The sequence below is a fragment of the Pleurodeles waltl genome, chromosome 10, assembly GCF_031143425.1.
Source record: "Pleurodeles waltl isolate 20211129_DDA chromosome 10, aPleWal1.hap1.20221129, whole genome shotgun sequence".
In the NCBI taxonomy this organism is placed as follows: domain Eukaryota; kingdom Metazoa; phylum Chordata; class Amphibia; order Caudata; family Salamandridae; genus Pleurodeles; species Pleurodeles waltl.
In genome coordinates this window covers 122,639,179-122,666,280 of record NC_090449.1, presented here as the reverse complement: position 1 = coordinate 122,666,280, position 27,102 = coordinate 122,639,179, and the positions used below count along the sequence as shown (strand labels likewise).

The 27,102-nt window shown below is 48.9% G+C and overlaps 1 protein-coding gene across 1 annotated transcript; it reads right to left on the bottom strand.

The window, feature by feature from the left end:
- LFNG (LFNG O-fucosylpeptide 3-beta-N-acetylglucosaminyltransferase) lies at positions 1–26,105 on the bottom strand. The gene is made up of 8 exons (XM_069209946.1): positions 25,638–26,105; positions 10,068–10,116; positions 8,648–8,747; positions 6,422–6,575; positions 5,412–5,497; positions 4,734–4,899; positions 2,982–3,067; positions 1–2,183 (listed from the first exon to the last, which is right to left on the bottom strand). The coding sequence occupies exons 1-8, from the start codon at positions 25,953–25,955 to the stop codon at positions 2,117–2,119; spliced, it is 1,026 nt and encodes a 341-aa protein (XP_069066047.1). The 5' UTR covers positions 25,956–26,105; the 3' UTR covers positions 1–2,116.
- Positions 26,106–27,102: the final 997 nt, after the last annotated feature.

The following is a 27,102-nucleotide window of genomic DNA, read 5'->3' as shown; positions in this document are numbered from 1 at the left end:
TTTATCAGCAAATAAGCTGCTTTATTGAAAGCAAAGAATGATAGGTACCACAGTTTCACCATGGTATCAGGTTTCATTCCCTGAGACGTGGTTATTTTAATTTTTTTAATCTATTTTTAAGACAATTTCAATTAAGAAAATAGATGAAATTCCAGATACTGGAATGCATAAATTAATGTAAGTAATGGTTACATACATTATTAATTTCTTACGATTATCAGAAGCATTTCTGATCCACAGAAAGTAATATTTTAAAAATCTTCACAGTAAAAAAATACTGTTGCATACAATATATACATACAGACCCATTATGGGCCATATTGTTTCATTATAGACATGGAAATGCTTCACTCTATTCTTGTCAAACTCAGGCTAATTGTGAAAAACTGACAACAAAGCAAAGGCTTTTCGTACCCGGGCAGTCATGTCAATCTGAAATAAAGTTGGGGTTCAGGGGGTGACCTATCTGACATGAGGATAGCCCTTGTAAAAAACATTTTAAGAGAGAGACATCACCCACAAAGTATGGCTCCTGCAGAAACTCAGGGGAATCAGATCAGAGAAATTACCCTTAAGTATGACAGGTCAAATAAAACAGTCAGTAAGAGTGGTAGGCGTGTAATTTAAGTGTGAATATCTCACCATGACCTTGTCATATGCCTGTGTGTAAGCCTTTCTGTCTCACCCCAGGTTGACAGCCAAAACAACTAGCAAGAATCTCTGCATGTCCTCAAATCAAGTTTGGTCTTTGGGCACCCAGCGGGTATCCTGTGCCACCTATTCCATAGTGGGTTTCCACCTCCAACACAGCAGTCACTAGATAGTATTAAACATAACCTTAGCGGCATATGTTCAACATGATACCCCAGCCATCTTTCAGCATGAACTCTGAACTTTACGTGGAATGGAATGGATTGCCTTGCCGTAGAGTAGCACCATATCCCCAAAAGCAAAGCATGACAGACTGTAGAGAAAAGCTTCATCTTGTTGTCTTTTTACAGAACCCAGCCACAACACTGCCAGAACATGCACACATTTGCGCAAATACTTCTGACACCAGTTTTGGCAATCTTAATACCCTCATCCCCAGATCTCAGGGTGAGAGTTTTGCTCAGAGTTTGAACACTGAAGGGAGACCTTGTACTATGTTCATTCACATGTTTTCTCTTGGAATGTTTAAGCTTTTACAGTTTACAATAAATACTGCATAGTTTTAAGTATAACTGAAAAAATCAGTCCATAGGATAGGGAGAAAACACAGATGAACATAGTTTAATTGTGTCCTATACCCTATTACGTTCCCACTCCATCACCCCCCACCTCCCACCCCTACGGAAAGGTCTCCCTTCAGTGCAGTAGTGTTCACATTTCCAAAAGTCCAGCTTGAAACATTATTTTTTAAAACACAAAAACCTTTCAAAGTGCTTTGCGGACACCCTCCCCCTGATACAGTAATAACTGGATCAAGAGAGTGGCGCCCAGAAGCTACCCAGAACCAGTACCCCAAAAATATACAGCATTGAAGTATGGGAGAACACCTCCCAAGCACATTTCTTCATTTGCTAAAGTATCCGGAGCCAGAATAGAAGCTGCAAGCTGGGTGACCATGGGGTGGGGCGGTCTCCATAGGGAAGACCCAGGAGTCTGGATGGTGGGAGCGAAGGTGCAGCACGGTAGATAACCTGGAGCAAAAACAATATGTACATATTTGCCCATATGGGACAGGAGCTGGCCAAGGGTGGGGAAAAAAATAGTCAATGTACAAATTCTATAAGAATTGCAGACATTGCAAAGCAACGAAGCTCCGAGGGCCACAACGCCAAATACTCGTGCTGGGCCAGCCCAAAGTGCTGAAGGTGGCAGTACTTGGGGTCTCTCCTCCAAAGTCCTTTCTTACGACGGTCACTTTACGTTTCCTGACACGAAAGAACACGCAGCGGCAGGCGAGTCGTGCGAAAGTCATCAAGGGCCGCACAGCAGCCTATTATACAGAACACTGTGCATCATCACAGCAATAATCAATAGCTTCACAGCATGGACAAGAACACGTACAGGTCCCATAAGCCCTTTGGATACCAGGGAAACTTGGGACGAGGTTGAAGAGGACACTTGTCTTCTAGTATACAATGTTTGTTGGGCACCACGGTGTGTCTGGGTGCAGCAAGCAATGGATGGAGCGGAACCTGAAACACGAAGCAAAGGAAACTAAGTCATCAACCATGCTGTAAGCAGAAGACAACAGGCAAATGAAATACTGTCAAGAGGCACAGTATAAAGCGCAAGCACTTAAACTTGTATAAAACTCCCAGCCACCCACATAGATGACCCTGGAAATATCGTAACAAAGTGGTTTCTAAAACAGGCTTTTAAATGTAGGAATCCATCGGTCACTAGAGAGCGTGACTGCGGATCTTTATATAATAGTTTTTTTTAGTATGGTTCAGTTTTGCACCATAAACAGGCTAAGGGAGAAGCACCTTTACTCGATTTCTCCTCCTGAAGAAGTTGGCCACTTCCCTCAGCACAGCCAGTGTTTCGGACAAACGTGGCACGCACCCCTATTCCACTGCACATGTATTTTACGTTGCTACTTACTATGAGAATGGCAGTCCTTGAGAAAAAGGTTTATCTTGTACAACTAAGCCTATTTCCCTTTGCTAGATTACTCTCCATATAACTACTTTTTTAATGGAACCCACAAGCTCTGAAGTGCTGAATTTACAACTCCTTGTCAGGGGCCCAGTCCTAAACGGTGCCCAGTGGTTAAGTTGCCGCCTGTGGAACCAGGGGGCCTGGGTTTTGTTCCCCCCACCAGAACTAAATTGCTTGAAACTAGACGGAGCACTTTATCTCACTGTGCTAGAGTAAAACTATTAAGAGAAAAATCAGGGTGCAACGATTACGACCCACTATCTAGGGACAGTTTCGAAATCATTGGCACCCATAATAGCACCATTAAAAGCAAAGACGTGAAAGCTCACCTCGATGGGTCATCCTCGATGGAGAAAGCGCCTTTCATGTTGATGGCATTCCTCTTATTTTCAAACATTCCATAGCTCAAGGTAACCTGGAAGACAGCAAGATGACATACCACTTAACACATTGCTCAACATCTGCCTTATGGACACAAGTTACCAGGACTTTAGCATCTGTTTATTACTGATACATTAAGAACAACAGGTTTGTTTTTGTTTGAAATGAGTCAACATCTTACACTGGAGGCTCCTCCCCCTTCTTTGGCCTAGGACACAACTGGGGAACAATACCACCTGCACATTGGTGATGGACATGCAGACCACTCCACGAGGGTCACTGAAAAGCATATTTTCAGTACTGGTGGTCACTTCGCAGGTCCATGCTAGGCTGGACTACTGTAAGGCCCTTTAGGCTGGAGCCCAATTAGGGATCCAAAAGAAACTATAGAGTCAAGAATGCGGTAGTGTGCCTATTAAAGAACGTGAAAAAACACCAATCAGTCTCAAATTGAACGCCACTGGCTGCCCACCAACAAAAGTATTGTGTTTAAATCGCTCTGCATTGCACATACAACTCTCCATCGATCTGGCCCTAGTCCCTTTGAAAAATAGGACTGCATGGTATGTTCCTGGGCGTAACCTTAGATCTTTCACCCCTAAAACGATGACCAACCCGATAATTTTTAAATCTTCCAGGGGAGGGGGGGGAGGGGGTTCCATCCACACTTCCTTCTCTGGAATTCGCTACCATTCCTCATAAGAAGTCAGCCTAATCTGCTTTTATTTAGGAAACTTCTTAAAACGTGGCTATTTCTGCTTCCCTAGGCAGTGTTTCTATTTTTTTTACACGCATTTCTTAACGATTTGTCTTTCGGCCATTTCAAGTTCTGGTTTTCTTATACTTAGACACTTGAGGTAGCGCCAAAACGCCTTTGGGCATTTGTCTGTGCTTTACAAGTAAATAAACTCAAACTGAAACTGCAGTGGACCGTTATGGCCGTTATGATGAAGGGCGTCTCTCGGCGTGCTCGCGTTGGGCCTGGCCGGATCTGACGTGAGACGCGCCTCACCTGAATCACCCTGGCCTGCACGGGGCGGGGCTCTCCAGTGGCACAGGTACACTCGTGTCTACTGCGCAGTTATTTATGGTGAGGCAGAGAATTCACAAAACATTGCATAACGGTTTCAAATGCCAGTAATAATAAAAGGCCCTGCTTTGCAGTATTATATTCGCTTCATCGAACGGTTAGATCAAGTCTGTCTCTATATCAGTTGGTCTTCTAAGACACAGTTCTATTGAGAGAGCATGTTCTTCATAGCTAAGGCAGTCCTCAAATGATAATCTGTGGTATTCTAAGTGGATGCCAAGGAAGAAACCAGTTCCATCCTTGTTCATACTCGTACCAAAGCCTACCCCAGAGTAACTAAGAAGGACCAGAGCAGGCTTGGAGGCAGGGTATGTGGTGAGCCAGGCACTTCCCCTGCTTAGCTAAGAATTGGTCTAAACTAAACATTCTCGTACCACAAAGGCGGGTGGGCACAGCTCCACTACTGCTGCAGCAAAATACATGCACCGGTCTCCCTTATGGCAAGAAGTAACATCACTCTTCAAGCATAAAGAATGCAATCTCTGAAATATGCCTAGCCTCTCCCCTGATGTTGCACGTACGTAGTGACTTTGAATGCCAGATTGCTGCCTATTTCCATAGTTACCCATGTGACTTGAGTTGCACTCTTATTATCAGTGTAAAAACGTACCTGCTTGTGAATTTCAGACTGGGGCACTTGGTGCAGGTTCTCCAAGTGGGAGTGGAACAGGTTACTGCGGATCAGCTTCACTCCCAGTACAGACTCTATGATGTAACCAATGGTGCAGTCGTCAGGCAAGCGGATCTTTTCAGCAGTGCTCATGAAATGGCCGCCACTGTAAAGGAAGAGATACAGGTTCACACTGGTTTTGCATCTCTCCGTGAGCAACACATCCATGCACATTGTGGTTAAACCTCTGGGTAATAGAATACTTTGGCCGGGCAGTGGGGTCATCAGCATTGTAAATACCAAGCCTTAAGAAGGTGCATAGCTAAACACGGCTCTTCTACATTGCACCTGTGGCTGAAGATTTACACCACCCTTTATTTTTTCTACCCACTGTCAAACTACCGAATAAATGCGAGGACTACGTTTCATCTGGCTTGTGGACAACAACAAGAGCTAAACTGTCATCTGGACAAGCAGAATGCATTATGGACAAGAGGAGGGGTGTCCAGGGCAGACAAATGCCAGACTTTCGGTAACTATTTGCAAGACAAGTACACAAAATCTAACTAGAACTCAATGACAGTCAATAGTTCAGAAAATCAGCCCCAGACCTAGGCTGGACATGCTGGAATCTAGACCTAAACAAAGTGGTAGACATTGAAATAGCACTTTGCTTACCTGGCCCAGGGGCTCATCTTCAAGGCCAGCCCGCGACTTATGCAAAACCCTGCTCCTCCGGTGGCAAACCAGAAATTAACAGGACGCTGGAAGACAAATCAAGAAATAAATTAGATTCAGTAAACTGAACCACCTTGACAAAAGGTAGCTCTTAATAGAAAGCTCGTTCAGACTGCCTACTACGCTTTTTTTCAATACAGGATGTTTACCACGCTCGTCAGTACTGTCAAGGTTTACTTTGCTCTAATCATGCCTTGCCCACTTGAGCCCCCGAAACATCCCATGGAAAGTGGTACCATGAATCAGAAACTCTTTGTGGTGGAATCTAGAGTTTCTTCTGCCTCTGTAGGCCATTATTTAAAGAATTTTCCACTGAATTAGTTATATCTCTATCAATTGTTTTGGGATGTTCGGCACTACTTCTCTCCCCAATAATGCCAAATATAAAATACAATATGTAAGCAGATGTACATTTTTTCATGCAGGACATGTCTCAAATAGAATACAGGTCCCGCAGTGTAACTCTACAAATCTATCAATGTCTCTAGCCTCTTCCTGTACCGACCCCAGGTGAATATGCTTTGAAAACATGCAGGTTTTTTTCAGCATCCTTACTTGAGGAGCTATGCATGGCCTTACAAGAATATGTGATACTTTGACAAGCACCTTGGATAGTTCATTTAACCTTATGGACCCGTTTTAAATTTCAGAGGAGGCGTTACTAAGTCACAACGGTGATGGATATTGACCACACCAAAATCTAAATCAGGCCAGTAGGAAACTATGGGATTATATATCGGCAGACGGGATATAGGTCACAGCTGTGACGGAGTAACATCTCCACCTAAATGTAAATCAGGCCCTACATTTTTAATAATGGTGTTATACTTATGTGATAATTAAATGTACCATTTTTGCTGGTTCCCAAGCATCATCCTACTTCTCCAGTGAAAACTAAGGTGTCCTCTGTGGGCACTCACAAAGCAGGGCACCCACCGCTGCACACTTACTGTTTTACTCTCACTGATGCGCTCAGTGGCCTGGATGGGTCGGTCAAGACTGGGTTTCCCAATGTAAACATCCTGGGTGTGTGGATAAGCAGACAGCAGCTTTGTAAGCGTTTTGACGTTCACGTAGTTATCGTCATCAACATGACAAAACCACCTAAGAGAGACAAAGGCAAACGGTGAGCATAGTAACAACTAGAGAAAATTGATGAAGTACTAGATACCACAAAACTCCCAAAAACTACTTTCCAAGTCAAATAGGCATTTTTCCGAAGCATCACATGATCTTATTCATCTTAACACCTTATACTTAAAGAATAGGACATAAGAAATTAGTTTTATGTTTTTTTATATCTCGTGTCCTTTTTTGTAAAAGTCAGAGATGCCCATGCTCATTAGGACACCATTTCATTTGCAGCTTGCCAATATTACTCATAATGTGAACGCGACCTTCTACCACCAGCTCATTGAAAGTTCATAAGAAGTCTGAGGAGATTCCAGAACTGCTTGTTACAAGGTCTGGGCGGAACACCACAGCACACAAATCCCCAGCCACTGACATGTCCTTCGGAAATGGTAACAGTGCAGTAACTGAAGGCAGCATAGTCACTGGCCTGTATATATCAACCAGGTGCCCAAGCAGCAAGAGGAAAGCCTACCAGTGGCCATGCTGGGCGAGGTGCTGTGCTGTTGGGTTGGATCAAAAGATAAACTGCCGGGCAGTACAGAGCTTGGAGGGAAGAACGTCCTAGCATTCCTGGGGGGTGTCGGAGACACCAGATCACAGAAATACATACATGGTGCTGTGAGTGGTGAGCAGTGGTCAAGGCTTTGCCTCTGGTTGTTGTGAACTGGGCGTCTGAGTGGTGCTTTGTCCATGGGCATGGCAGTATAAAGCCATGCCATTTAGCAAAATGCCCATGCACTACCAGGGTTCAGAATGATACATGGGAAGATACTACGTCCTCCTCATACTGGGGGTGAGGGGGCGGGGGTTCAATGCATGACACGGATTGCCATGGGAAGCAAAGGAAAGTCAGGGTACAAAGTCTATGGGAGAGAAGCAGAAAAGCCGGAATCCATGCGTGCAGTCATGTGCAGCCTGGTAAAGTAATGCCTTTCCCAAGTTACTTTGCTCTGGTGCCACTTTCCTTCGCATCTGCGTCATACTTGGTGAAGTCTGAATGGCATCCCTCAATCAACAACCATTCCAGCTCGTCAAATGCAGACTCCTACCCGCCATCGCGGACAGATTCCGATTGAATATTTATTTGGCTAGCGTCCGCGGCTGTTTAATTGGCCCCTGTATCTTAATATCTAACCACAGCCATGACCCGCCATGACTGGATGACACATTCAGTGGCTCCGAGGCTGAGATCCCACACCAGGTGGAAGCCGGGCAGGGTTTTCTCGCACCACTGAAGCAAAGGATTAGCATGTTAATAGAAGCCTCATCCCTGCAGATGCAGCCCCAGCCCCGTCTGCCCTCAGCATCGGAGACCCTTGGGAATCGACTGCTCCACTCGATTTCCGAGCAAGCTGCCAGTAAAACATCTGTGGGTGTGATCTCCATCAACGGAGGGCTAAGGGGCTGAAAATGTGCGGCTGTGGGCCGCAAGCAGGCCTGTTCACAGTGCCCCAGCCGGGTCCAGACTGACACATTGTATTATGAACAAAAAGCTCAACTGAAGGAACTTTTTTTTTACCGTATTGTTCATTTTCTGAACCGTAAAACGCAGAGCTCACCTGCTTTTAAAGTAGTTAAAATACTGACTTGTAACTAATTACTTTCTTGTAAAGTGACTTGGGATTGCTTTTTAACACTGCTCATAAATTTGAATCACACTTTTTTATTCAGCACCTTGTTATGGAGGTTGGCCTGTGTTTTGTTTTCCACAGATAAGGCACTGTGAGTAAACGACACGGAAGTAAGAAGCTTTTCGCTGACAAGCAGTCCACAAACAGTAAAATTGTACCCATGGGGAAGATTTTTCTAGCAAAGAAACTGATATTCTCGCGTTGTCTCGGTTCTGCAGTCAAAAACTTAAAATACTGTGCCACAGCTTATTTTGTGTGCCCAAATGTCAAGTTGAGGTACAAGTCTTAGCTTCAACTTTTCGTGCCACAACATATATTTGCAATGACCTAAACAGCTATCCTCCAACACAGTACACTGGCACCCGATGCATGCGGAAAGAGTCAAACACTAGATATGAAGATTGCGCTTACTTCCTGCCAGACTCGATGAATTTGTCGTATTCCACGGCCATCTTGCATGACAGGGCCTGGCGGCTGTGAGCAGACGAGCAGTTTGTGTTGATGACGTTTGCTGTCAAAATTAAACAAAGAGGTTAGACAATGGCTCGTAAATCACCAAAATAAGATCCTCCTATCTGAAGGAAAAAAACAGACTGATAAAAACTTGAACTCATTTGCAATTCTTCAACACGGTAAAAGGATTATTAGTGCTACGTGCAAAAAAAGAGGAATGAACTCCCCTACTCTAAACAAAAGTCATTTTTTCAACGACTACCTTCAATTGGGCTATCTTTCCTGCCCCCTGCTAGTGACGCCATAAGGCAGCTACCTCATCTTGCCTTATGGACGGACAAATAATGTAGGCAGAAGAAGTCAGGTTCCCCACAGCGGCCTAAAGTCGAAGCTAATGCTCCGTGTCTTAATACCCTGACCAAACCTCAAATAGACACGTGCTGCTGGATTTCGAGACCATACTCCTGGGGGTGGTGTGGGCATTTGGGGGATTCCTTCAACACTGGAAAGGGGAAGTCGTGCCAACAAAATCTGAAACTATTATGCCCCCAGACCAGCCTTCGTGCCATCCGACTGGGAAGCCCTCTTGCGATTAGCACGAAGTTTTGTGATAAATGTGGCATTTAAGCAGTTTAATTATCAAAGCAGCCGATGCCAAGGAAAGGGAATGCAGCTGTTTCTGGGATAGAGTTACGGTACACGACGGATTAAAAACAGGCGCGAGAGCACCTCCAATGCGGAGAGTGGCTGCAAACCCCATAAAGGGTTAATTACTAGGCAGCTTCCTTCCCGAGTGGTTTCTGGCTGGGTGTTGCCAGAACCCCGCCTCTATTCACAGTGGACTTTCCCAGCTGCGGCCACCTGTTACTTGGCTGCACCAACTCAAAGGGGGGATTGATTCAGGGTCTGAATGGGAATCATTTACATGGAGGAGAATAGCGGGACGTGACCGCAGGGAGGGCCGCTGTAACAGTACAAGCATGCCCCCCAGATTTCAAAGAGGGCCGCCATTAATCGCTGCTAGCTGCACTGGACTTTAAGGACTGCGGCTCCCCTTTTCTGGGAGAGGCCACCTCGTCCACAATTTAATGGAACATGGGTGTCGAGGATGCTCCTGAACCCGGACCACAGCTTTCCACCTTGGCAGTATACCTGCCCCAGGTCACTCTACTGTGTGAAAGCAGATATCCCCGGCTCTACTCCTGTTCCCAGTACAAGACTAATGTCCTTTGGGCCCCTGCGGCAGGGCTGCTTCAGAGCGCCTTGGCAGGGACATGCCCTGCTAGACACTGTGAAAGTGTCTCGCACCCTAGGCAGCCTTGGAGAGGTTTCTCGCAAGCTAACGTGATGAAGTCACACTACACCGCAGCCCACTTACCAGTCTGCTTCTTCAGCTCCTCGTCATCCCCATCAGTGAAGATGAAAGTCTGAAAGATAAAAAGGAAGCTTTAGGATGGGTGAACAGCTGAGCATAAATAGGCTTTTTCAGCGGACACTCAGGACTAAATGCAGTAAAACGGATGAATCAACTGAACACGCCAACCCTTTTTATGCTTTTTAGACTTGCTGTTTAACCTCTCTGTGCACACCTATAAACCACTGAATTCACTCCCACGCCATCGCCGTCCGAATCACATCACCCTGCATTCAGTGCCTCAGTACACCAAGCCATTGTATGGCCAGCCACACCAGAGGTGTCCAAGGTAGGTCCAACCAAATTTTCAGGTAAGATACTGTTAGTTAACGCAGCTTACACCCATAGCTTGAGCACTTATTATTATACATTTGGCATGGGTCTGACCCTGTTGTACTCATGTTGGACACAAATCCATCACCTAAAATACACACTGGTCGCATTTCCCTGCGCAATTGTTCGAGTTCAGTTTCAAATGGCCTAGTTTTGGGAGTGGGCGCCTCCAACGAGGCCTTAATGAAGCCCGCCAACTCCAACGGTGTAGTCACATAAAAGTATCATAATTTTAGCAGGTAAATTCTGTTGAAAAACACACTGATAACCGCACAGTGCAGGCGGCCGCATTGCCCCGGCGGGGTTAACTGGACACACGACTAACAGGTCTGCGCGCCCGGGCAGAGGCAAGGCAGGCGATGACAATGAGCTGTACTCACCCCGGCTGGGCCGGGTTATTCACACCGCGTTATTGCACATTAAAGGCTCGGGCTTGGGTTTCACGCCTTCAGATGGCGAGGCCGGGCTGCCCGTGGGCCCCGCGCCTGGCGGGCCGTCTCCTATCACACTGAACGTGTTTATTGAGCCGAAGGTCAGGCGGCAGCTGCCGCTTATCTCTGGCACGGGATCTACCTCAGACAACCTGCCAGGCCCGCGCAGGGCTGCGAGCGCCACCTGCTGGCCCAAGAGAGGAAGGGGCGAGGTAGGAGCGGACTCGGGGCCGTCAAAGCAAGGCCCCGGAACAGGCCGGCCCAGCCGTACACAAAAGGCGGGTGAACTCGGCACAGCCACGTGCCTGACAGGATGGTCGGGTTAGGCCAGCCACGTGTTGGACTTACTCCGACTTCACTAAAGCAGATGGCATCAGTGGAAACAGCAGCTGAGGTGTTTTTTCCTAAGATGTTTTTGTTAGTACAGTACTTCTGCCGTTTTTAAGGCAAGTATTATGCTACTATTACCACGTTTTAAATGGCACTTAATTTACCGACCACGGAAGGATGAAAGACTAAGGGGGTCATTCTGACCCCGGCGGGCACCGCCATTTGGCCGCACCGCGGTCAAAAGACCACTGGTGCCATTCCGACCTTCCCGCTGGGCCGGTGAGCGCTAACATTGTTAGCGCCCGCCGGCCCAGCGGGAAGGGGGCCTGCAACACTGAAGCCGGCTCCGAATGGAGCCGGCGGTGTTGCAGGTGTGAGACGGGTGCAGTTGCACCCGTCGCGCTTTTCATTGTCTGCTAGGCAGACAGTGAAAAGCAGGCTGGGGCCCTGTTAGGGGGCCCCTGCAATGCCCATGCCAGTGGCATGGGCAGTGCAGGGGCCCCCAGATGCCCGTTACCGCCAGCCCCTTCCTGGCAGTGTAAACCGCCAGAAACAGGCTGGCGGTAAGGGGGTCAGAGCCATGGAGGATTTGCCCAGCCGGGGGAAATCCGGCGGGAAACTGCCGGACCCGGTTTTCTGACCGCTTCTTTACCGCCGCGGTCAGAATGGGCAGGGAAGCACTGCCAGCCTGTTGGCGGTGCTTCCGTCATTTTAGCCCTGGCGGTCTCGGACCGCCAGGGTTAGAATGACCCCCTAAGTTTGCTTATCTGGGTTCCAACGTGTGACCTACAGGTCACTCAAGGGTATGAGATCAGCTTGAAATTGCTCAACCATCTTGCTTACTTGGATGATGTGATGTAGATTATTATAGATGAACTTGGCGATATATCCCTATTTCCCCTGAAAAATATGAAGAATATTCAAATTCAACCGTGGACCTCAAGATTAGAGTCTATAGGTTGCTATGACCAATAGAATCAACCCTTTCCCCCCTTTATCTGAATGGACACACGCACAATAATCCTACTTAAATGTCCAAAACACGTATGTTGCAACAGATAAGCAAAAAAATAGTAGACTGACTACAAGCGGAATTCCTACCAAAGTACTTTGGGAACTGAGGCATAAGCCAGCAGGTGCTGTTTGGGGCATGGTCTGGCGGAGGCAGAATGTCCGACAGTGAAATGAGATTTCTACAGGCCATGCGATGCTGAGGGGCTTGGGCACGGCCAGGGTCGGTCACGCTGCACTTCCTGACAGGCCCTGCCACCTCTGCCAAGGAGCAAAATAACTGGTGAGGCTCCAAGGAAGGACCCCACCCTCTCGTCGTGCGCCAACCGCAGAGCTCTTTACCTGGCCCACCTGCCTATGGCAGCACCCTCTTATTTACTCAGCTAATTCCAGGCAGATGTCGGCTGTCTTTGTGGTCATGTCTGTTTGCTGTGGGTTTTGTGTGCGTTGGTGAAGGAGGGAGAAGGTGGCCTAAATTAAAAAAAAAAAATTAAAAATCTCGGCCAAAAAGCTGCAAATAAAGCAAGACAAAGGGGCGAGGGGGCTGCTCCTGCTAGGGACAAAAACTACAGAATACAAAAAGAAATGTCTTAGGAAGATAAATTACAGCCGCACTCGAGGCTGCTGCCTTACAAAAGGCGGCTTTTTGTTATGGCTCTTTATCCGAGGGGATGCTGTGCAACGAGTTTTTTTTACCTCCAACAAAAGGTTACGTTCTTCCGGCTGACTTTCCTCAAAGGAGAGTTAAGCTGAATGCGCCGTCTCTCATTAGCATACAGCTGGCCTGGTTAACTCCGAGACGCTGGGGCATACAGAGGAGGCTGGATAAGGGCGCTCGTGTCCCAGGCTTGAAAGGCCTTTCTTCCCAGTTCTCAGCCCTGAACGCCTGAGCACAAAAAAATAATAACAACACTAACTAAAAAAACTACGGAAAAACTGCCCCGGGGTAGATAAAACAAAAATAAATGTCCAAATATAAGCGTTCAACCCAGAGGCTAATATGAGCGCCACTCAACAGGCCTCTAGCACAATATACCAACACTCGTCGTCCCCTTAAGAGCGTCAAATTATCGATCGTTTCTATTGGTTAAGTTGCTGACCAGACACGAGTTCCAAAACCTAGCTTCTCAGCTTTACTTCGATGTGTGATACTGTGCCTTGAGACCCTCACGGGTGAGTAGCCGCGCTTTACCAATACTGATTGATTGATACTTGGAAAATGACTTGCTTTCCAGTACACTTGGTTATCTGTCAAACCTGTCAGAGCTTAGAAACAGACGATACATGGTTCTTGCCTGGTTCTGACGGGCCTACTGTTAACAGGAAAGCGCGTCTTGGGAAGAGAGCAGCGGATAGGACGACAGGACAATGGCTAATTTGCACTTAAGTCGGAGCAGCATCTGCCTTTTGGCCCATGCTCTAAAATAGTAAGCGTCTAATCCATGTCGTCTGTTTTCCGGATATAAATAGATCAAAGCGCCTTGTTTATTATGGTCCTGCAGTGACATTCTTCTGGTACAGATTGTCCCATCCGCGTCGCCACCGCCCGGACTGAGGAGACAATAGGACGGTTTCTGGGCTGGAGAAGCGCCCTGCTCACACTCGCAGGAAGGGCCGCCTCACCCCTTGGAAGGAGGCTCAGGAAGGCCGCAGCCTGCCCGCCTGCCTCCTTGCTGGGCAGGAAGGGCCCGGCCTGCACACGGCCACCCTACTGGAGCTATCTTAGCTCTGCAGGCCCTCTTCGCGCCCCCTTCCCCCCTCCCTGCAGGAACCCAGGCAGGAAATTCAATTCAAGCCAAACAATGACGGCCCCACTCCCGCACCTCACGTTTGTATGCGTCTGCGTTTCTTCCACGTGGGGTCTCTTTCCCGCGCTTGGATGGTGGCCCGTGAATACTGTAGGGTCAGCAAAGCTCCACCGTGGCTCGGGGAGGGTTGAGGGTATCAGGGGGGAGGGGGATAGTTCTTTCCATGCATAATTACACATAACCAATAACATGCGTTTATGTAAGGCAACTAATAGCAGCATTACACTGCAACACGAAGAGTGGTTGCGCTGACAAAACTCACATTACAAAGAGTTTGGAAGTCTCGTACATCAGACGTGAAGCGTGTTCAGTGACTGGTGATGGAAAAGGAGGCCTCATAAATGAGTGCCGGTGCCCACAACCTGCAACACCTGGCACCCAGTCAGCACTGGGACGGGGGCAGAAGTGCCACCAGAGACAGATGTCATCCAGTCTCCTGCATGAGGCTCACAATACCCAAGCTTAACACGCCTATAGCTTATGCATGCCAGTCTTCAATCGTCCACATCGTTGGTCCTAAAGCACCAGCCACAGGTAGAAAGTGGGGAATCTGCAGTATGTGCAGTATACTCAAAATGTCCTCTGGCTGGGGAAAGTTCAATACATTTAAAGATATGCACCACGCTTTGCCACATAAATTCTTGCAGAGATGATCACCAAATTCCATTTGAGGAGTTCACGCCCTCCCACCTTAGTTGCCACACCTGAAGGGAAGTGGTGCCAGTGTGCAGCCCTGGTGCTGTGGAAGAAGTGACAAGAGGGACAGTGAGGCTGGTCATACCACCACGCAGGACAAGAGGCGAATCGTGATTGTGTCTCGTGCCACTGGCCAGTGAGATAGCTGCTGGAATAATGTCCACAGACAGCCGAGAAGGCACTGCAGAAACCCTGGCTACAAACTTTAAGGTTATTGATCTCGCCACCCAGCGAAGAAAACTTTTTTTAGCACCAATACCTCCATGTCTCGGGGACAAGGTGTCTAATCTAATTCTGCAAGATTTACAGTGACTTAGGCATCACATGGTGCAGGATGAAAGTAGATCAGGATTACTTCCAGTGTGGTGGAGATGTGCTGTGAAGACAAGGAACCTTTTTTCTAAACATCAACTCCCATATCACTGCCTGTAAGAGATCTTGTGGGATCAGGCAAGGCGGTCTGTTATACTGTCTCCTTCTGTAGGCCTCAGAAGATGAGACACTTAAAAATGACATAAAGGGGGTTACTGCGGCAGGCAGGGGAAATGGGCAAGTCTTATGATGTCCAGCAAAACACTACATATGTAGCTTCTGCTCCTCACCACAAGACAGGTCACAACTTTAGAGAGGCCTCTGGAGGCTCATTTTTGGCCACCAGCCAGTAGCTGTAGATGGGCTGTTTGGGCTTTGAAGGACTACCACCTTCTTCTTGCTCACCACTCAAAAAAATCACACAGCGACAGGTGGGTATTCAATGTGGGTTCCCACCACCAAAGAGCTAAATGACATTATTAGACCCTCTTTTGGTGCTTCTCGCCAACCCTCCACAGGTACCTCAAAGGAATGCCAAGTGGACTACTGGATGGCAAATTAAATTAATAAATGAAGAAAAGTAGGATGCCAGATCCTTCGCAAATGGCGAGTAGCAGTGTAAGAGCCAGATCGCGAGGCTCCCCTCCAAGGCCCTGGATGGTAGAAGCTGGGACACCTGTTACATGACACCGGCTCAAGTTTATCTTCATTATTGCTCTGTATTTAGGGCCAGCTTGTGGCTTTACTCGCGCTTCTCTTCGAGAAAAATGAAATATCAGGCCCAGTGAAGACCTCCCACCCCACAGTGAGTCAAGAGGGACAGGAAGCGTGTGCACAGTGCCACTACGGTTTTAAGAGGAAATGGCGCCTCCGCACCGCAAAATCAGCTGATAACTTGCTTGCAACAGAGGTGGAGGATGTGCTTTTTAAAATTTTTAGATCTTAAGTTTTACTTCTTGGAAGGCAGCACCTAGAAACCAAGTTTTGCCACAACTGGAGTCACTAATGAATCACCTTTATATCATGTAAACATAGTTAATCTGTATGCTGTGGTGTAACTGCTCAAAACCCCTGCTGGGTCCGATGTGTTGCTTGCTGAAAAGGCTGTAACAACAGAGTGTGAGGAAACAAGGTTTAAATCTGATTATCTAATGGCAGCGTGGTAAACTGCAAGTGCGGAAATAATATACTTTTGTCATTTGGGGTATAAGGGCCACTGAAATTGTGCGATATTGCAGCCACAATTGGATTTGCCACATAATCCATTATCTGCCGCCTAATCAGCATATTTTAACAAAAAAATTAATTGTAGCTCAAACTTCATTAAGAGTTACTAAAAACGAGGTCACGTGTGTTGATTCGCAGGGGAAGGCTCTTTGCAAAGTTTGACTAGTCATCTTTTCATTGCTTATAGTTTGGTGCTTCTAACGAGGGGAAACCATTGCCTGGATAGTATTGACGTGTAAAAATGACAAAATAATGAGTTAATACAATAACAAAATGTGCGGTACAATTTAGTAAACCCTGCGGCATACTTTGGAACTTCCCTGCCGCATAATTTAAGTGGGCCTGGCAATAGTATATGATAAGCGGTCTCAAAGAACCAACAGTATTTAAGCAGAGTCAACAGATGGATAATGCAAAATTAAGTAAGAGAGCAGGGTGGCCTTTTCAATGACTAAAGCCCCTAGATCTGCAGAATGTCCCCACTAGGACACAAGATGTCCTAAATAACAGAAGAGCTGTATGAAATCTGGCATCAGTAAGGTTCCTGCACAGCTGTCCACGAGTACTTCCTTCAAGGCAGTGTTTTTTACACTTTAATGCCACGCACCAAATACAAATCATTGGGGCCACCCTCAGAACTGTTCACAATTATTCTAGTAAAATGGCAATGTTTAAATACGTCTAGACTTATTTAAACATTGCAGTTAAGATATGTTACCTTTTTAAAAATGCAATAAATTGTTTTCTGCTAAAAAAAAAACATTTATCTGTGTTATGCTTCATATGGCCATAGTCTGACCCCCCTCACGCCCCCTTCAAGGCCCGCCCGATAGTTTGAAGACCCCTCCTCAAAGGTATGTTTTGGTGCACTTGTATTTAAAAGAAAAATACCAATGAGCCAATTGGAAGGATGCCTGTCTTACACAGCTGCCCAAAGAGGCTGTGCAGTTAGTTTAAACGTACTGAGCCGTTTGCAGTCGAGCCAGTTTGGGTGGCACGTTTGGTTCTTTGAATCATGAAGCAGGGGGAGTCTTGGGCAATGATTTGTTCAGGTGTGTGCGTACGCTGCGGGAGATGTCGCCGGGGGCAGGAATGCAAGAGTTCAAGCTCCCAATTCGCTCTCGCCCCACATGCCATTTGAAGCCCGTCTAACCTGTCCACTCGCCCAGCCGGAAATTCAAACTAGAGGTGAAAGCTCGAGGAAACTGGTCGGTTGAGTTTCTGCTGGCTCTCGCGATGCTGACCTCTGACATGAAAAGAAGGGGCGGTGGTCCTCGAGAGCCGCACGAAGGCCCCTCTGTGGCTACTACCACCTGTTACAGTTCATGTAATTAATAATGTAATGCGTGCTCTGCAAGAAAAAAAACACACCGCCAAAGTGGATTATCTGAAATGCAGAGTAACAATGCCACAGAGGCAACCTCGCAGCCCTCTGGGAGTACCAGTGTCATCGTTACTCTTTTGGGTTCACTGAAGACCTGCGTCGTGGTGCGTCATAGCCATTCACTCGTTATGTGCTGGGGATTTTGTTAATATATTTGTTTTCTTTTTTTCTTTTTAATGCATTTATTTTAGTGTTGCATTTATATTTTCCCTCTCGCTTTACTGTCTTTATTTATGAAGCAATGTTCTCTGACCTCGCCTTTAACAACACTAGGCCTAGTGTGAAAGTCTTGCTCCGCTGTTGTGGTGCAAGGGGGGTTAAGTCAGCTGGTCGTGTTCCGCCCAATAGCCCTTTACGTGAGGGACAGTAGCCTCCGACCAGGAAGCTGCTTTGACTGTCCAGTAGATGGCACCGTTGCAGCATGGAGGCGTGCCAATGCGCTGAAGGACGCTACTGCTCTTTATTAGATAACGGACCGTTGTGTCCACGGGTCAATATAAACAGGTCCAGGTGAAGCACGGATTTATGTCACCCAAAAGTGGGGAGGCCGAAAGCGTTTTACTGAAAAGGTGCGGGGTTGTGCCTTCCATTAAGCCCCCCCCCCCCCCCCCCCAAAAAAAAATGTCTTTCATCTGAGATTCCTTGCCTCAGAGCAAACACACCCGGCCCTTGCACACGCATCTTGTGTAAACTCACTGCCAGCTGACCCAGGGCTCCCCAAACCTGCTCCGCCGCACACGACAGGGGGGAGGGGGCATGCGGGCCGGTACAGGTGCTTCCCGTTCACCCGAGACACGGCCAGGAGTGCTCCCAACCAGTTCTGCCCAGTCTGCCACCTGTGTTTGTAGTGTAAACTCGCCGACCGGAGCTCGGGCTCTGTTGACTGTACACAGAGCAGCACGTCAGGGGCATGTTCGCAGAAGGCACACCCACAGGGAGACGCCGGCCTGGCTTGGAAGGGAACTGGAGGGTGGCCTTGCTTCCCAAAGCACCCACAGTTATCCTTGAAATGCTGAGCTAAAGTCACATATTAATTCGTGTAAAAAACAACTGCGTCGTGAGGTATCATCAAAGCAGAGTTTATGGTGAACATATGTCACATGGCTACATATTGCCAGGGTACACTGAAGCCCTGGGACCCCCTTTTCAACTTTTAAAGATTTAGAATTAACGGGTCTTTTTTCAACACCGGTGCAGGAAGCAACGCACAGACAGCTGCAGCAGGGGCATTATCCCACTGAGCTATGTTGCTGGCTAACTGGGTCACCTCTTGGCGTACATACACAGAATCTTCTTCAAAACACGATACAGAAATGGCTCTTTATAGTTTCTATAAGGACAATTTAGTGCTACCTACGGCGTCGCGTAATCTCCCTTTCATGGCTGCATACAGTTCTCCGACGATGCTGCAAAACCCCCTGCCCCTCTGCTGGGAGTAAATACCAGCCATAATCCCCCCACACCATCACTGCAAAGCGCTCTGAACCCAGAGGAATTCGGCGCTATATAAGACGATCAAAAATAAATATATTTAGGGTGCGATGCGCCGACAACTATTTTTGGCCCGGGTGCACTGCACTTGCTGCACGATCGGCCAGGGACGTAGCTACGTCGCCATAGGGAGATATCCCCCAGGGTAGAGAGCATTACTGCAATAGACATTTAATCTGTTCACCTCTGCCACAGCCACCCTGCTAGAGATGTCACTAAAGGGCCACCGTAGAGGAGTGAGGCTATAATTAGCTGCACTAGAAACAATGGCCCGGCGGACACGGGAAGTGTGCATGGAGGACGGGCCCCTCTGAACAATGGCTATTCTTCACCACTGCCCACCAGCAGGCCTTTGTCTGCGGCTGGTATCACCGAGGGGTGTTATCCCAAGCCGTGCGCTGTAGAAACAATTTACACATCCCGTCTGGTTGCCAAACACCACTCAATGAGCACCGAGGGCGGCGACCCGTTTTCTAGGTGGTGTAGGCGGAAGAGACTGCACAGTAAACTCCGGTATATTTACTATCCACATACGCTGCAGGTTTACTGTAAATGGCACCGCGCCCTCCAGCTTTGGCACAAACTCGCGTTTTGGAAGATTTTCTGTTGACAAAACAATACCGAGCAAAAATAATGGAAACTTGCACGGCCCAGTCCAAGGCGCGGATAGAGGCCTATCCCCAAAACAAAATGACCCTAAACCAAGGGCCTGCAAATGATGCTTAGGGTTAGGGAGGCGTGTAACAGTTCTCACACCACCAGCAAGCTTTAGGTGCCATAGAGGGTTTCTTTATCCAACCGTACAAGAGTTAACAATACAGGTATGGCTTAGAGTCGCTGTGGCAACAGATACACTCCATCCTGAAACACTACAAGTGTACAGGACCACCCACCCCAACAAAAGCCTCAAACCGAGAGAGGGTCCTGCCAGGACACAAAAGGGGAGTGTGACTTGCACCCCTTTAAAGGGGTGTGTGATAATGCGAGTCTGAGGATGTAGTGATGGGACTGTACCTTCAGGCTCCAAGCAGCACGAACATGGGTTCTCACAGCCGATGCTGGAAGGATAATAAAATACTTTCACTCTTATTAGTGGACAAGGTCATCGGTGGCACTAGTCATAGCACCTCTAAAGGATCCACAATGCTGCTGCAGGGCACAGATCAGTACTATTCGGGCTTCTTCTACAGCCCGCTGTGATCCTCACATCTCTGTGGAGCGCGCAGTGGTGGTAGTGTTCGAGACGTGTGGGCACATCCAGGCTCTGGCTTGAAAAAACCCTTACTCCATTGTACCCAGCAGCTGTGATGTGAAGCTGTGACCAGGGACATCCATGGCTGGATGTCTAGCTGGGCTTCCACAATGCTGCTGCATGGCCAGGATGTGGACTGTCCGACTGGATTACATATTAGCCATGACCTTGGACAGCTTCTGCAGCACTGTTACTGAATATGAATCAGTATGAAGGGTTTTGGGTTATAGGATTCGGAGGGAGATCAAACACCATCTCTTTGTTTTTGTTTTTTTGATTGTAGATTGCCTGTTAAAATGTAACCTCAGCCAACAGGTGGGCTAAGCACAGGCTGGGCACATTTAAAGTGAAAGGTAGATTTCACATTCTGAGAAACAACTTCTGGGTATGGATAGGAAGGCAGTCTTCATCTAGCCCTGCAAACTACCACACCACCTGAAGCTCAGACAAGGCTTACAGCAGGGTGTGCATAGGTCAGAGGCATGGCTGCACCTCTCTTGTGGGTGATGGAAGCAGGGTCTCAATGGGACCGAACATGTCAGGATACCACTTCATGAAAAGGACTGATCAACACTGAAAAACAACAGAGTATAATGGGGCTAGTGTCCTGGGAACCCATCTAAAGGCCTTTACCTAAAACCTCCACATACCACGACCCAGGGCTTGAAGTGGGATGTGAACTCTGTGTATGGGGGGGGGGGGGGGGTGCACAAACTAAAATGTGCATAGAGTGCCACCCAACCCGTACAAATTTTCATAGGATAACATCTGAAATTGGCATATATGACCATTGCTCTTTATGCTTTGCAGAGGTCAAGGATTGGACCACCACACATTTTTTTGAAGTTTTATAGAGCACAAACTCAACCGGAAGGTATTGAGGCGCTTTTTCCATGACCACCAGTTAACTTACACAAGAAAGCATGTTTATGTTTTTTAAGGCACCGGAATATTGTGATGTGCCCTGAATTCAAGATATGCACTAAATACGAGTAATATGCTGCCTGAATTAACACAGTGACATCATCCTGGAAAAAGCAAACACTCATAGGGAATGCAAGATTGAGTAAAGCATGGAAATGGAAGCAGGGGTTGCCTTAACGTTTTTACATTCTTTTTTCAGAAATCAATGAGTGTTTTTGCCTGAAAAGGTAAAAACAGGAATACAGGACCCGAGAGGGACCCATTTTAATGCCCGTTTTGAATTGCTATAGGGTCCGAGTCCTGTTGCATTCGTTAGTTTGCGTGTCCTTAGAAGCAACTACAACGCCTAGTCGCCCAGAAGAATGCCTGGTCGCCGTGAAGCCCACAGAGGCTGTCAAGGCACCCTCTCGTCCGAAGACAAACCCCGCAGCTCGGCCGGACAGGTCAGTATGGAAAGCGTCCATTCCCACAGCCTCCTTGGACAGGCCCCCTGGGTTAGATCCACAGGGAGTTCCGTCAACATCAGCTTTCTCTGAAACGGCTGTCCCTCAAGTGGCGGCACTTGGGGTGTCACTGAAAAGGCTGTCAAAGGAGCCGAGGAGCAGAGGCCCGCTCCAGGCCGAGCCCCTGTCTTCATAGCCCTCATCTCCTGGCAACCTGACCTGGACGCAGCGGCATGGGCTCCCTTGTTCCCACGGAAAGCCCCCCACACAAGGGCTGAGAAGCCTTTCTCTGGGCCTGGAGAAAGGGGGCTTTGTTAGCGTGCGCTTGGGGACAGCGTGGGAGCACCGGCTCGGCCTCTGGGAACTCAAACATCCCAGGCGGACAAGGGCAAGACAAAAAGCACCTCGAAGAAAGCACCAGCGCCTTCCCAGGGATGTCACTTTAGATGCGCAGAACATCCATTCTGTCCCCTGTCCTAGGGCCCTTCTCTCGTAGTCTGGGCGGAAGGTACTCGTAAAAGGGGCCAAGCCACAGGCCGGAGGAGGGCTCCCTTAATTTGTGGTCAGTGAGCAGGCTGAGGGGAGGGGGGAGGTCTCAAGTTGGGTATTGAGGGGGATCAATCACCGGTAAATTCATACAACGGGTCCCGGTGGCATCTTGATGGACATACCAGGGCAGCATGGTACTCGTGTTGTCCCACATGAATGCAACCTTTCAGAAGACGTTCTGTGTATGGCATCTCGAAGATGCGGACTGTGGCTGACACTCACCCATCTCATGGCCCACAGACGCCCAATCAGTTTGACACCTTCAGTTGCACCTGAAAAAAAACAAATGGGGCTGCAAGGCACAGAGTAAGCGACTCTCTCATTGTAACAGGATGCCCAGCCAGGATGTGCCATACGGGTACCCTGCTCCCCGCCTGACAGAGGAGACAATGTGTTTACTGGAACCATCTCAACCTGCTAGTATGTGCAATAAACTAGCGTCTGTCAGGCCCCCACCGTGCAGGTACGTCTGACACGAGAGACTTAAATCTTGTTAGAGCCTGAACTATTGGGTAACTGTTAGCGAGTACCCAGCTTTTCCAGTCAAGGCTCTATCTTTTGATAAGCCATTTAACTATTAATCACTAGACCAAATGCACGTATGAAACAGTAACCTCACCTGGAACCTCTGTGGCTAGAAACCAGTTCCGCGAAGGCATGCTGGTCACAAGCCCAGTGGCCACCTGGCCGCAGTTCTGGCAAGTTCCATTGAGGTAAGACACAATCACGTTAACGCGAAGGGCTGGATTTAGAGCGCCAAGAAGCCCTCTACGTTTTCCCCAAATTTACTAGAAAAGTATCATCTTGTTCAATGTGATGGAGCCATGTCTTGGTTACCTATGGCTGATTGACGTGGCGTACTGTCTGCACAGCTCTCCCATGACGGAAGCCTAGCGACCCCCCAATCATTGTAGCGCCTGCTGGTCCAGATAAACAATTGATTAGCATGTCTGGTAAGCCAAGGAAGGAGGCGAAATCAGCACATCATTTTCTCTGGGGCACCACCCTGAGAACAGGCCCCCACCCCTTCGAGCAGCCCATTATGCTAAGGAGCCCTGGCCTTGTTCCCTGGCTGACAGGCCGGGCGCAGCGACACAAATCGCATTTCATGCTGCACCGCACCCGCAAACTGCGGAGAAAGGGGGGAGGGAATAAACAGGCATCTGTCTGCCAAACACTGGGTCTCATTAATGCGCCGTGAGTTACCCCTTCGCTGGGACCAAGTCCGGTGCATTCACCCATGATGGGGGAGGATGGATGGAGGAGTGCGCGGCATGATCCGCATCTTAAGCATTCAACACGGGCTCCTGTGCAAACCAGTCTGTCCTCACTTTTTACACTAAATGCTCCAGTTTCAGTTGTTGTCACCACTTGTGGCACACAGTGCCTTAAAGTCTAAGTAACACAGCCTCTCCATTAGCTGCACTATAACGATGTTTTCCAGTGACGATGATACCCGCAGAACTAGAACAAGCAGAGTTCTAAGCCAGTTTGTTTCTCCACCGCACTGTGTGATCCTGGGCACATGGCTATCCCGGGAGCATCGCTGGCATAAAGCGAGGCCACCTCTTATTTATCAGGAAGACTGGAACCCAAAATCTATGTGGCATGAAAACAACCAGCACTAGGAGGCACGAACTTGTTTAACAATTACTATATCATGTATTGTCCCTTCAGCCCACACAAGTGTTGAGGAGACATACTACTGTACTGGCCCAGCTAAACCTGTAAATTCGTATTTTTCAGATTCATGCCGTCTCTTGGGACATTGGCTGGCATGCAGCAGGGCTTGGATGATCACTATAATTAGCCTTTGGTGAGATAGCGCTGTACTCAAGGCGCTTCGCTTGGCAGACTCCATTGTCCCTAGAGCCCAGTGCACTTTCTGGTGGGCCTTGTAGTGGGGGTGAGGGGCGGTATCGACCTACGGGATGTGAGGAACCCAATAGGAGTTTCCTTGAAGGGGAAAGAATGCCTTTAATCCTGTCACCGAATCCGAGCTGCGGTTCCAGTGGGGGATACCTCGGCGACCCCCTCCTACCCACAGAGACTGGACCACTGTGGAAAGAGATGGGCCAACTTGTGTTTCACGTTAGCCGGCCCCCACCCCTTCAATCACAACAGCGGGGCCCATCGCTCGGGTAGCGCTTTGAAGTGCGGAAAACGCTAGCCACGGGCAGGGGCTGTGTGTAAAAGATTATATTACAAGAGCGCAGCTATTCAGATGATTCAACAAAACACACACTCTGTGGAGGAAATGAGGACTCGCAGCCGGCCCCTGAGGCGAGTGGAGGTTTCTGAGGTGGCGTCTTGTGGTGAGAGGGTTGGAAGTGAAGACCCCAGACAAGCACTGGGAGCCGACTCTCCCACAGTTATCTACCGACACGGGGTCGTGGACAGACACCCCCACCCACACTCACCATGCACCGTTGCCCCGAAGAAGGACTTTTCCCCTTATTTAAAACAATAGTTATATCACGCGCTAGAATTGTGAAATTAGCACACAATTGGTTAATTGATGGGGGGCTGGCAATGGTGACAGTCGTGCAAGCGTACCATGCACTGCCACCTCCATGCTGGTATGTTTTTCGTTATCCCAGCATTGCTCACTCCTAGCTAACGGGATCCTGAGTTCGCTTTGCATAGCGCCCAGACGCCCATGCCAGAGGGTGCTGCAAAGGAGCCAGACATCACACGTCATTTGACTGAGAGGTTAACTGCACACTACACACAAACGGGAGTCTAGCCTGTTCACCTCCAAACACGACAAGCTGCACAGCAACGGGGAGGGCGAAACTGTCAAGTAACTTCTACATTTCATATTGGTGCGCTGCACGCGACCGACAGCTGCATATTTGGGAACACTATGACCTCTGCCCCCTGTCACCAGCATCTTGTGCCCGTACATTATATCTCCTGACCTGATTCATGCCCACCTTTCGCTGCCCATTACCACCCGCTTCAGAGCCAGGTTTCACATGCTCCGTTACATTACACTCCTCATGTCCACTTTTAACACTCACACGCCTCCCCACCACTACAAGCGGGGCTCACCACGGCACCTAGCGCCCCCATTATCCATCACGTCATTGAGACTGCACGTGCCCACTACGTTTAGGACGTATTAGTGGGACGTGCGAACATTTTGTGGGAAAACAGTAAAATGCAATTACTGGTAATCAATACACTTGCAAACAGTGGGAGCGGAACATGAAAAGGCGGTGCAAAATGACAGATTTCATGGAATAGAAGACCCTTGGTAATCACGGCAGGTGCGATCCGCGTTACAACATACTTGATCCCGCTGCCCACCCCATGCACCTGCTCGCAGGGACCCCCTCACCTGCTCGTTGCTGCGGGACACCCAGGTCTCCATGAGCAGGTCCAGCCGGGAGCGGTGGAACTTGCTGGTGGTCTTCACGGCGATGAACACGTCCTGCGGTCCGATCTCCTCCAGGACGGGTCGGGGGCTCTCGGGGGCCGCTGGCTCCACGTCCCGCCTGACGCGCCGCAGGGTGCTGATGTACGCCGAGAAGGTCTGCGGGGCTGCCTGCGGGGGCGAGGGGCTCCGCCGCCGGTGCTCCACCACAAGGACGACCAGGGCGCCGAGGAGCATGGAGCCCAGGAGGGCGAGCAGCAGCCCGCGGCCGCAGGAGGCCATGGCTCTAAGGCTGGCAGATCCTGAAAGGGGACGGCAGCTGAGATCCTCCAGCCACAGCCGTTGCTGTCTCCTCTTGTCCCGACCTTTCCCCTTAATGTCCACTCTGACCCTGGACCCAACTGTCACCTTCCTTTCACAGCGCTCAGCGACAATGCCTCACTCGGCTGGCACCGGGCATTATAAAACCTCCCCTGCAGGAAACCACGCCTACCACACCGAAACCACGCCCACCGTACCGGTATATGCTAAATAACTAGCACGAGGGCTGTAGAAACGCGCTCTAATAGGCGGAGCTTGGTGTTGAGCTGGCTCGTCGGCCTTTTGTGGGCGTTTTCTGGTGGCTATTCACTGCTTGCTGGGGCGTGGTTACAACGAAAGAGGAGCATTTGTGGGAGGAGTTGGAGCGCGCGGCTCTGGGCGGGGCTCCGGTGTGCTACAGGCTTTCAGTTTACTTGTCGCACGTGCCGCGCTGCTCTGCGGGGGGCAGAGAGGAGGATTCCTGGCGAGCCCCGGCCGTGCCCTGCGGGCGACTTCTGACAGCCCGGGAGAAGAGCGCGGGAACCGCACACAAGGCATGGCAGGGTGGTGGCGCTTCACCAGGACCGCAGGGCAGGCTGTGTACGTGCACTGTAGCAAGACCAAAGTGCAACCCATGGGCTCATACTTCAGGGGTGCACAGCTGCGTGATGTATGGATGGTACTGGTGACGCATGGACCTTTAGAGGCAGACGTCTCTCATTTACTACCTACTGGCGCCCCGGCACTGCTTCTTTGAAAATTGGATAGCTGTTTGCAGAGGCTACCAGTTGTGCAGCAGGTGCAGGGGCACCGTAGCATAGAGGCCTTGGTGACCCATGAAGTTTGTTTCTAGTTGTATTTATTAGCCGTTCAGCAGTACAGGGTTGGGAGGGGGCGCGGTGGGGTGTGGGCGTTGGGGTAGTACGAGGTGCATTTGCTATGCTTACACCCAGGCAATGTCACCCTTGGTATGTCACTGCCTGTTGGGGCATATTGCTGCCAGTGGGGTGTGTAGTCCATTTGCTGTGAAAAGTGTGGCCTGTGGATGTATTTTGCAGGGGTGCTGTACTGCAGGATATGTGTTGCAGTGGCGGCTCCTCCATAAGAGCGGAGGAGCGTCGTCTCCCGC